This window comes from Carassius gibelio, chromosome A8, assembly GCF_023724105.1.
Source record: "Carassius gibelio isolate Cgi1373 ecotype wild population from Czech Republic chromosome A8, carGib1.2-hapl.c, whole genome shotgun sequence".
Taxonomy (NCBI): domain Eukaryota; kingdom Metazoa; phylum Chordata; class Actinopteri; order Cypriniformes; family Cyprinidae; genus Carassius; species Carassius gibelio.
Window position 1 is genome coordinate 16,919,555 of NC_068378.1, and position 12,818 is coordinate 16,932,372.

A 12,818-nucleotide genomic window follows, 5' to 3' on the forward strand; every position below is an offset into this window, starting at 1 on the left:
TCTAGAGGCTATTTAACATCCAATCTTTTTTCTTAAAACCTTACATATTTTGACAAGTCATCCTGCTTCAGTGATTCAAAATAAATATAATAACAAATAAATATGAAAAACATTTATTAGTCGTGACTAATGGCCCTGCCCTTGAAAACCAATGACAATATCTGCTTAGAATCATGTTACAAAGGTAAGTGTGTGTGTTTGGCTATTTTCAAAAAAAATCTATAGACTCAAATATCACCCTTCTTTGCATATAGCTTCAGAGGTATAACACTGATATTATCGGTGTGGAACATAAGACGACTTCCTTTCCATACATTACACTGATGTCATGGACCTTCTCACTGATTCCCACACATTTGTAAGGTTAATCAACTATTAAACACATTATGAAAGCAATCGACCTTGCTGACTTTTCATGTACCGTATATAAGTATGTAAGAAGGAGGTATTGGAAATGTGCAAAAATAAATAAAATAAATCTTAAATTTTTTTGTTGATGTCTAAAAACAAACTACTTAAGGGGATAGTTCACCCAAAAGGGAAAATTATGTCATTAATAACTCACCCTCATGTCGTTCCAAACCCGTTAGACCTCTGTTCATCTTCAGAACCCAGTTTAAGATATTTTAGATTTAGTCCAAGAGCTCTCAGTCCCTGTCACGCTGTCAGTCTCTGTTTTCCTGGGTGTCCACTAGTGAGCTCACTTCTCCTTAGGCACTTCACCATAGGCACTATAATTCCTCTAGTCTGGTCCTGTCTTCACAGTAATTGCACTCCAATTAATCGCACAGGTGCAGGCAATCTATTGTCATTAGTCCCCTTATAAATACCTGTCTTTCCCTGTTGTTTGTATGGAGTCCTTACCCTTCGTGTACCTATGTTCTTGTCTCCCGAGACTTACCCTAACCTTCTCGTCCGCCGAGTTCCCGTTCCGTTTTTATCCGGTTCCCTCTTTTGTTTTGTTTGTCACTTTGGACTGTTTATGTTGGATTAACCTTTTGTCAAATTAATGTACCTGCTATTGGATCTCTCCCTCTCCTCGTGTTTTCCTGGTGCACGATCATCACAGTCCCTCCATTGAAGCTGTGTGCACCGTATACAGTCCATGTCCAGAAAGGTAAGAAAAACCTCATCAAAGTAGTCCATGTGACATCAGAGGGTCAGTTAGAATTTGTTGAAGCATCAAAAATAAATTTTGGTCCAAAAATAGCAAAAACTACGACTTTATTCAGCATTGTCTTCTCTTCCGGGTCTGTTTAGCGCGTTCACTGCAGTGTAGTGATATCCGCAGCAGGATTTACTGACCAAGAACAGCTTTTAACTCACTTTAACTTATTCTACTTATTAAGTCCTTTCATTATTAACCGTTTCATTGTCATCATATATGTATTATGTAATTGCAAAAAGTAGAAAATTAGTCACACCAAAAACGGTCTGCCACTTGATAGATTTCATCCCACATATTTCCATTCAACACTTCAACAGCATTCACCCACTGTCATCTTAACAATACCTAATCGCTAAAATTCATAGACATTTGTTAACACAGAGTATGTTCGACTAAATATGGGCAATTATATGACACAATAGACCGTGATTGTGCTTAAAATTATCTTCAACCACAAAATGCACATCCATGATGAACTACAGTGATAAAAGCTTAGGTTTGGAGAGCAGGGGCACAGAGAGCAAAGAGATCTTTGTGTTTTCTGAACCATGTTCACAGCTCTTCATGATTCCGGTCTCTCAAGGATGCTGTTTATGCTGCCATGCTCTAAAAACAGATTTTCCCAATAGACCGTTTGGTCTCTGCCACCATAGAAATACATCCAGCACTGTGGTTCACTTTCAGTTTACATGTTAGACCTGTTGACAAGAGGCGTGTCTTTTCAAGGAGAAACCTGTTGAGCCAGTCTTGTGAGCTCTCTGTCAGAGAGATGCGGACAGGTGAATTTTTAAAAGATAGATATAGAAAACAGTAGGGATATTTGCATCGTACAAGTACACTTTCATCAGCAATACAAATTAAGACTTAACCTGCTCTCCTAGGAAATGACAATCCGGAACTTTACCATTGAGTACGATGCCTTAAATGATCGCAACACCTTCAGCAATGGGGATATATTGGCGGGCAGAGTTATCATGGAGGTGTCAAAGGAAACCAAAATCCAAGCTTTGACTGTCAAGGTGAAAGGCAAGGCTGATGTGTCATGGACTGAGTCACATGGGGAACAAAGTGTGACATACTGGGATAAAGAAAAGTATTTCTCACAAACTCAATCTGTTTTACCGGAGGATAGCAGAAATGGTAATATGTTGGTAATTGTATTGTTAAAAACATTCATCTGTTCAAAACAAACTTTACATTTAATTTCATGTAGTGTATTAAAAAGACAATATAAAGCTATAAATGGGGAAAAATATAAAATACTGAACAACATTATGATTATGTAATGTGGTATGTAATTCTGTGTATGTTATTTGTAGGTGAACTGTTTTGGATCAGTAAGATTTTATGTTTATTGTTTCAAAATAGTACTTTGATTCAGTAAAGGGCACATTAAATCGATCAAATGTGAGCGTAAAGACACTTATAATATTACAAAATATTTCAAACATATTCATATTTCATTTAAATGCTGTTCTTTTAAACTTTCTATATCAAATAATTCTGAAAAAAATGTATCGTTTCCACAAAAAAAAAATATATATATATATATTAAGCAGCTATTTTCACTATTATCAACTACTTTCAGCATTGATTGTCTGTATTATTATTTTTTGCTAGGCTGTGTTACTCTTGTGGCTGGCAGACATGTCTTCCCTTTTGCTTTTCAGCTTCCTTACCAGTAAGTCATCACCTGACCTGCAGGCATTCAGTCTGGCTTTTAGATGTGACTTATAGATGGACAGTATATAATTATTGATTCCTGAGAGAAAATCAATCTTTGAAACAGTCTGTTACTTTTTGAAATGTAGTCAATATTTCAATGTGCTATATCCTGTATGTTAAAATATTGATCTATCATATTATGCAAGTTTTTCTCTCTGAAGACTGTTAGCCTTTCACACAATCTCCCTCTCTCTTCCTCAGGGGCACACCTTCATCTTTTAAAGGTGCTCATGGTAAAATCCATTACCGACTTTTGGCCAATTTGAGCAGGTCTATGCGTGCAGCGAGCAAAGCGGAAGCAAAGTTCACCTTCGTAGCCAGAGCTGATTATGATCAGTCAACACTGATGGTACGATCACAATCATTAGCAGCTAGAACAGAGAAAATATTTAAAGCCTCTATTTCATGAAACACAATACAGACCTATGTGGCCCGGTTATAATAATTTAACTCAGTGATGACAATTTTAACGGTAAAAGGGCCTAAAGACTACATTGCCCTGTTGTCAAAACACAGAAAAAAGTTACTTTGTAAAGTTGAGATTAACATAAACAGATGTAACTTTATGAAAGTTAAGTATCACTAAAACATTCATCCTCTGCAGGCACCTCAACATGGCAGTAAAGACAAAAATGTCATATTTTTTGCCTCTGGAAATATTTCGATGAATATTTTCTTGCCAAAGACAGGCTATCAGCAAGGTACCCAAACAAAATAGCCAACATTTTAGTAAACTAATGGATATATCAATTTAATATAGCATCATATAACATAGAAAACCGCTTTGATTCATTTGACAAGCTGTAATACAATGTTTTTATATCAAACAGGTGAAAGACTAGTCGTCAATGGTGAGATAGTAAACAGCTCCACTCGAAAAATTGTGCCAAAGTACATTATCTACCAGAAGCAAAGCTTCTTTGCAGGAGGCAATAGAGCTGTTCACACCACACAGATACTGAAGGAGAAGGGAGAGCCTTTAATGTCCTCCACCAGAGAGAATCTGTCGAAAGTATTAGCCCTTCCCACAGAGATCAGCACCACCATTCAGAACTGCCGAATCCTCAAAGTAGAGTATAGACTGAAGGTAGGTACCCGAAAACAAGATAAGCCTCCAACAGGTTTCCAGTCTAGTTTGATTTCTTTTCAGCAGCAAAAATGGTTTGGTGCACTTTGCATTTAGGAATGTTGCCTTTTTTATAATCCGTTTTTTGTGTTTTCATGAAACAAAGGAATGGGAATAAAAGGCAATGTCACTCAAGCTAGTGTTTGAATACATGTTACTTTAAATAAGAAACGTTCATGAATAAATTATGCTTTTTTTTTTCTCACTGTTCAATTTCTGCACAAGTTGCTGTCTTGAAATCATCTACAGTATAGTTTGTTCTTTCTGTTGCAGGTTATTTTGGATGTATCATTCACTAAAAACCCTGTGATTAAACTCCCGTTGATTGTACTGCCTCTAAATGGCGGGACCTCATCCAAATCGCTGGAGGCAGGACTGCAACAAGATCTGGCCAAAATGAATATCTGAAATTAATACAAGCAATGAGCACTAGTTTTGTTTACACTTTTTTTTTTTTTTTTTTTACTTATTGTATCGGATACAATAATCAATTGTTTATTATCAAAAATATGAAAACATGAATAAAATAAGTAAAAATGCTATATACTGTACAAACACATACACACACACACACAAACAAACATATATATATATAGAGAGAGAGAGAGAGTCATCGTTTACTCACCCCTATGTTGTTCCACACCTGTATGACTCTTTCTTTTTTGCGAAAAACAAAACAAAAACTTTTTTTTAAATAAAAGAACCATTTATTTAGTGGACTACACTGTACCTTAAAAATACTGAGATTTGTAGGTTTTTTTTTAAATAATTGTATTTAACATAAAATAATTTCTCTTAAAACTCTCCTGACTTTAATAAACACTCCTGTATTCATTCATAATACATAAAATGCATGTATACTATTTGCACAAATATGCCAAAAAAGTTGTACTGACCATACAAAAAGTGCACAATAATGCAAAAATAAATAAATAAATAAAACATAAATGCACGTATCCCTGAGACTGTAATGGTCTCTAATGTTGGCTGTATTCTCCTTGTAACCTCATTTGTTATTAGATCAGCTCAGTTAATTCAACTAAAGGGGAGAGCATGTCATATTCCTTTTACAAAGCGAGCATGTGAAGAGATATGGAACATCAGAATGGCATTTACCCTGACAACTAAGCCCCCTCGCTGACATAAATACAGAGGAAGTCTCTGCCTGTCAACCTGGAGGCCACTGAGCTCCGATGGATATCTTTTACACAGCAACCTTTCTGCACCAGTATCCCGCTGCTCTTTGCTGTGTGCACTAACTCACTGCTTCTCAATTCAGTGTTCAACAGACACTTTAGTGTAGTATGAAGGATGTGGAATCAATAATACAGCTAATCTGTGACCTCTGATCCCCCAGCAAAAGATGAAATACAGAATATGTCTGAGCTTTGTAAATTAAGGACACTGAATTTATCTGTTCCATCGGAAGAACCCTTTAATATATTTGAGCAAAGTGTATAAAAAAACACTATTCTTTAGAAATAATAAAACAAATTACATATTTGTGGAGAAAAATCTTTAATCACGGTTTACAAGACCAACGTTTAAATATCCATTTCATTTGGTTTCTACAAGCATTATTACTGTGAAAGATCAGCAGTCATGTTTCGATGACAGTGATTGGATGGGTTTTAGTGTTTCTCCTCCCCCTGCTGGACAACAAACGCCGTTACTTCTCACTTATTTGACTTGACAGTTTAATAGTATCTGTTCTCTGGTGCTCGCCATGTAATTTTAGTAATTCACTTATTGAGTAGAAATCTTTAACTGCTGCGTGTGTAGGCTTGTATCGTCAGTAAATAATGTCACAACATTAGACAAAGCTCACGGGAGGCTGAACATGGACATTTTATTGAAAACCATTGCTTCAATCTGATTACAGGAGACGCGAGGTCGTTTTCTTTTCTTTGAGAACATACTCAAATAGGTTAACTGGGGCAGCATAACTGAATCATTGCATTTGTTCAGCTAAAGCAGATGACCTTTAATTAATCTTTAACATTAAGGCAATACTGCATGGTGACATTTACTGTGTAATCTCCTGTTTGAGCCTTCTCAAATTTGTTGAATGGCTAATCCTAAATTGCAGTTTCCTAGGGAATACCTTTTTGTTATTGACCAAATTAACGGACACACTGCTAACTAAATAACAACAGATCAGCTGGAATATCACACAGTTGAGTGTAAATTGAGGTACCATATGAACGTTTCTCTGAAAACAGCATGGTGATTCCATATAGTTGGCCTACAGCATGTTGCTTATTTTAATGTCAAAGGGACATGGGCTGTTTCTCAGATCTAAGAAGGCAAAGAAAGGACTCATGAGGATGCATAAATGTTTATGAGCTGTCACGTATTTGTGAGCTTGGAGCAGAAATCGATCAAGTTAGAACTAGAGAACTGTAAAGCTTCCAGGCCTCCTTACATCGTCACTCTGTGATGCCAAGCTGGGATTTTGGTTCAATGGTTTAAATCTCTCAAGTCTACAATGGATGCATCCTTCAATATCAAGAACACATCCGGGTACTTTTATAAATCCTCCGTACTTGCATTCTTCAGTATTAGAATTAAACTCTGGCAGTTAATGATGATGAGAACACAAGGACACATAAGAACACATTTTGAGAAATGGCCATATGTTATTATTCGGGCCAGTGCTGTACTGAAACATACTGTGGTTGGTTGCTTTAAATGCCTGTCAGATGGTCACATCCTGCCTAAGTGAGTGGCTCTTACAATAAGTTGCAGTGTGGACCAGATTTATGCAATTCAGTCTAAGGACTGGCTATGCGAGATTAGTATAATAACAAAGAGAATTGTGACATCTTGGCACTAGATGTGAAGGCTATCAGTTTGCTATACAGGATGGATGAATTGTAAACCACATGCCACAGCTTCTCCAGGCCTGATTCTATTATGAGATTCAGATTAGGCATTTTCTTTACGGATCACAAACTGGAGGAAGAGAAAGAGAGAGGTCTGTCGGTGTGACTGAGCTAGAGCGGTCAGAGCACCTCATTAGGTCCAGCATTTAACCTGTGTTTGAGCAAATCTGTGAGCAGACAGCTGCTACTAATGAGAAGAAGTAATGAGCAGCTGATTTAAAGTCAGTGAACAGACACGGGCCGAAGGGAACTGGTATAGATTCAGACACTCAATCGACTGTAGACTATTTGTCCTAAAATATATGCCATTAAATTAATATGGGTTTACGACAACAATTATTATGACTTACTATTGTATAATAATAGTATCCAAGCTATGGTCTTTGGTATTCAGATAATATATATTTTCAATAATCTAATCTAATCTGATATGATATAGATATGAAATGATGTGATATGATAATCAATAAATATATATTTTTGTACATTTATTTAAAGAGTGGAAAATAAATTAGCTAAAAAATACTTATTAAAAAAAATATGCGTTGCAGTGGAAGTTGTTGTACATAAAAAAAGAGAAATAAAGGAAGGCTTGCGTTTTCTCTAATTGTGTGATGAGCAGGGAATTGTATGATGAACTTCAGATAAGGCAATCAATTACACTCATTTAAATGTGAGATTTGTACAAGCTGCTCTTGACATAGGTGAATGAGAAAAGCAGATCTGAATCAGTGAGAAGAAAATCTAAACTATGGATGGATGGCAGGGTCAATTGGGAAAACAGCACAGCAGTTGAACACCTCATTTTTCTTCCAAATTAAAAAGGAGATTTGATAACAAACAGTAACCACTAGAGATGCTAGACAGTATCTATTTATTTCTCATAAATATTGCAGGCCCGTTTCACTTCAGCTATAGTTAACAGCATGTGGAAGTTCGGTGTCACACATATGACATGCTGGGAATAAAATTTTCCCTACAGGAAGGACGCTTCAGTATTTGCTTTGCTACAGGGATTATGAATGCTGTTTTAGCTTTACATTCAAATATGGGTGCTTTGCATTTTAAGGGTTTTACACATTCTGTAACACGGTTCGGTCATTTAGATGTATGGAATGACTGCATGCTCTCATAAGCAGAAGAATTCTGCTTATATAGTTATTCAGGAAGTCAGGCATGAACAGCTGTTTGTCTGGTTGGAGGGGGAAAGGAATTTGAAGAAAAAAGTGAGAAAGTGAGGACCATCTGTTGGCTTTTTTTGCAGACAGAATACATTTTCAGCTGTTCCCGATAAATGACTTCAATTTGTTGTGTTCAATGATGCAAATCACAAGTCCTTGAGTATTTGTAGGATTTTTAAATAAGTTGCACTGTTTGCTAACTAAAAATGTTCTTGCACTCAATCATGATAAACTAAATCTGAAATGGAACAAAATCAGAATATGCATGTAAGGGTCAGAGCAGAAAGGTTTTTATGAAATGGAGAAAAAAATTCTGCAAGCATTAGACGTAATAATGTGTGAAGATGATTTTTTGTTTAGTTTTATCCTTTTCTCTCTAATTAGCTAGAGCTAGACAGTTTGGGGTTGAAGTTGAGTGGAAGCCATGCATGCTGTATCCCTGAACAATGAAATAAAGATACATTTGTGCTGTGCTCAGAATTCTGCATCTGCACATTTGTAATACTTAAGAGATTTTGCTGCTGATATATGAATGCTTCTTACCTGAGCATGTGGCAGAATCTGTCTAGTGATATCAAGATCAATGGACCATTATGTTATTATTTTGTTAGTTAATAATAACATATATATATATAAACCTTTCTATGTTTGCCTTTGGGGCCTAAAATTGGGACAGATATTCCCACATGGCACTGGGCAAGCTTATGCAGGTCATATGGCTGGTATTCTCTTGCTCTTTGCTGTGGGGATTGTTCCAGCTTCAGGCAGCCTGGACTCAGCTTTCTGAGGAAAATCCTTGAGAAATATTTGATGTGTGAGTAATGCTGATGGCAGGTTTACAGGCTGAGCTGTGCCCAATTCTTTCACATTCTGTTCCAGTATTTTCTCAGTTGATTTCTGCTGTTTGGAATGTTTTGCAGTGGTCCACATAAGTGCGGTTGTCACATTATGAGAGGAAACTGCATATTATATTATATTAGCAAATATTTAGCATATTTTCAGCAATGCTGCTTTTGCCGTCTCTCTTTTGTTCATTCCGTGAACTGGTGAAAGAGGTTGAATTAAAATTACAGTTAAGAGAATATGACACATCCCACACAGAAAAAAGAGTGCAGATAACTATTTTGGTAACCACCCTCATACGGACTAGGTGTGATATATGTTTTGAACTGCATGGGTCAACCAACAGCATGCCCACCTACACCCATATTAAAACAATGCTGTTTGGTTCCCCTGACCAATTTAGTCATCATTTACTTGTTCCAAACTTGGGTTTTTTCTGTTGGACATAAAATAATATATTCTGAAGAGCAAACAGCTGATGGTCCCCATTGTTCCACTAATATGAAAGTCAATGGGGACATTCAACTGTTCCCCAACTCTTCAAAATATCTTTAGTGATCAGAAGAATAAATGATGACCCTTTTTTATACTTGGGTAAACTAAAACTAAAAGCTCCCTTTAATTTCTACATTTTCAATCCTCTTTCAAACCAATGCAAAGCATGCTGGGAACTGGAAATCCCCTGCCCAGATTCAGCAGTGCAACACAAATTACTAATGGATTAAGTAAAATTCCGTTTCAAATTGAATGTAATCAAAATAAATTCTCACAAACTGTTGAATAGCCGTATTAGGGCAGTCCATCTGCAGAGAAAGAAGAACTGATGTAAAGGTCTGTTTTGAAAAAGACCTTGGTTACATACAGACAGAAATATAGAACAATGTGGAATCAGCATTTTAGGTTTTATTCAGGTTACTAAGGCAACGGTTCTCCCAGGTGAAAAAAAGAACTAAATGTACTAAAGTTGAGGGGAACTCCAGTAAGACAGATCACCAGAGGATTATATCAGGCTACTAATGGATTCAGTGAACCCATGGGTCCTCAGGCTTGTGCTGTATCTCATAAGGTACCTCTTCTTTGATACAAGCCTGCAGATCAGTGTGATCTCACTTAATGTGATTATTCAGCAGCATGCTAACTTTTGTCTCCATTACCAGACAGCTGGAGCACGAACACCCAAGAGCTGTGACAAACAGCACAATCCTTAGGACTGAAAACATAGTAAGAACAGGATTGTTCTCCTTTTTTAAAGGGCAGTCCTGGCTCACTTGATGCCCTACTGTTCATGAAATAACACAACACCCGACAAAGCACGAAAAACGCACTATAAAGGATAAGATGGGGCACCTTAAGATCACAGAGCATTTACTTCTATATTGCATATGTAAAATTGATCATTATTTTTGTGTTCCACTGGAAAAACCAATTCTAACAATACATGGTTGATAGATTTCAGTTAAAAGCAAACAACTTGTGGAAAGTGTCACTCCAATGTAGACATGCATCTATCGATGTAATAATAAATGCTGCTCTTTTAAACTTTCCATTCATAAAAGAATCCTGAAAAAATGAATTATGCAAAACCGTTTTCGGTTATCATTTGTTTATAATGGTAGTGCACTCAAATACTTTTTAATAGTTGCATTTAAAATAATGTTTCTGTTTCTCAATCTGACTCCTGGGGCCCTCAAGCATTTCGCATTTCAAACTTCCCTCCTCTCACCTCATCCGCTCATCTGTAGAGAGCACCATGACCTTAATTGTGCTTGGAAGATTACTGAGACACCAAAAACAACAACAACAACAACAAAAAGTAAGAATGAGAAGCACATTATCACACAGCTCAGATCAGCCTGCTCTCTGAAAACATACACCTACTGCAAATATATATATGATCCTGTACCTCAAATGGAAAAAACGTGGCACTAGCAACAACAAGGTCATGAATTTGACTACCACGAAATGCACATACTGATTACAATTATAGCTTGAGTGCACCATAAATAAACTGCCATGTGCAATGAATCCTGTTTACTCTCTGGCTCTCCACAAATTCTAATTGGCAATATTCCTGCAATTAATTGCATTTCTCAATAGCAAAGACTAATTGAAAACAACCTAGATGTGAGATTGGATATGCTTTCGTCAAGTCTCATACGTCATCTGATGACTCTTGCTGACACTGGATAAGCATAATTTATTAATATTTAGAATTTTCCCAAACCTTTTCATCTTCAGCGTCATCTCACCCAGTGAAAAATAGCTTTCAGGTCACACCATAATACTCTTTGTTCTGGTGTTGTGTCTTGTGTGAGTTATAAATAACTTCATTTCCTCCAGAGGGGGCTGAGGCTAGAAAAAGCTCTCCCACCTCTTCCTCAAAGTGTGAAAGCTACAGTACACCATATATTTCACTGGAAGGGGTAAAGGGACAACCCAGCCACCTCATTCAAAATGAATCACCTTTGCCCTGAATACTGAACATTGAACATTTACTAGCTAGCTAAAACATACCTACAGTAAAATTAAACATCCTTAAACACTATTGTGAAAATGTGTCTTGTTGGTGCAGGCAGGCTTCATTGGAGATCATTTATTCTGTTTTAGCAGGTCAGGTGTAAACCCAGTAGAGGTGCTAGACTAATTTGTGCTTCAGAGTGAGTGCCCCTCCAGCCTAAAATAGAGGATGACAGTTAATTATAAAAACAAATCTCACACTATTCTGATGAAACTAACTGTGCATAGATTTTTTTTCTCGCACTGTTTTTATAGAGTGCAGTGTGCTGCTGTCTCCACCCATAGGCAGACTAGGCTGCATTCTCATTACCGTTTTATGAGGCCCAGGGCACAATAAGTCTGCAGAGCTAGTGTACGAACTGAGCTGCTATCCGAAGATCTTCACTTCACACAGTCTCTCATGCAATAAAAGTACCATAAAAATGACAGTGCGAAAAAGAAAATACAAAGCAAAAGGTATCTTGAGCCAGTATTCAATGATGTTGTGCAGGTCCTGCTTCACCACCGTATGAGCCAGATTCAGCTGATTACTTGAAAAGCTACTCAGATAATTTATTTAGGAAATAAAATACAGGTAAACTTTTGGATTTATACAATTCTGCTGGACTGTGTTGTACTAATGATGCAGTCAGAAACCACTGGGTGGATATTTGCTGCTTAGCATGACTCCATTAGCCCCTGGTGATATAGGCTGTAACTACATCTAAGAAAGCAATTTAATAAAGCAATTTAATGTTTTTGCCAAAGCCGTAGGTTGGCGTGATTTCAAATGAATAAATTATAGTTAATTCATCAATTTATTTAGCCTTAAATGTCTTGTAAATGTTTCTGTGCCAAGATTATAAATGTTGTTGTGGTTGATCTTGGAGTTGGTCGGTTCGTTTCATGGCATAGAAATCTTAAGCAAGAATTTGATGACATGTCAGTGGAGAGAAATTGGAAAACTGTCTTGCAAGTCACCCATGCTGCTAAAAAACGGGACGATCCCTGTAAATTGTGCTCTACTCAAGGAGCAGGAAACCTTGATTTGCTCATTGTTGCGTGTAACCAGATAAAAATATCAGAAAAAACCTGCACATTACAAAAATATCTTCTGCTTTTAATATTAATATACATACATAATGTATATTTGCTGGTGTTGAAAATAAATGTAATTTTAATATTTTATCCACTAAGGAGTCATGCAGTAGGAATGCTGCCATGGAAAATAATAGGAATGCTGATGTGTTTATTTGTCCATGTTTTACAGCATGCCTTGTCAGATACATTTATCAGTAAAAAAAAAAAAAAAGAGTCTGTTCTGAAAATACCTACTATTTACCTTGTGGAATTGCATGGAACTGAACAAAAAGAAACATTTTAAAAAATTAATC

At 36.6% G+C, this 12,818-nt stretch overlaps 1 protein-coding gene across 1 annotated transcript; it reads left to right on the forward strand.

The window, feature by feature from the left end:
- Positions 1–661: 661 nt before the first annotated feature.
- On the forward strand, positions 662–4,965 carry zgc:110353 (uncharacterized protein LOC550482 homolog). Its single transcript, XM_052604328.1, has 7 exons — positions 662–1,117; positions 2,050–2,308; positions 2,789–2,849; positions 3,095–3,242; positions 3,498–3,594; positions 3,724–3,980; positions 4,293–4,965. The coding sequence occupies exons 1-7, from the start codon at positions 1,106–1,108 to the stop codon at positions 4,425–4,427; spliced, it is 969 nt and encodes a 322-aa protein (XP_052460288.1). The 5' UTR covers positions 662–1,105; the 3' UTR covers positions 4,428–4,965.
- The last annotated feature ends 7,853 nt before the right edge of the window (positions 4,966–12,818 follow it).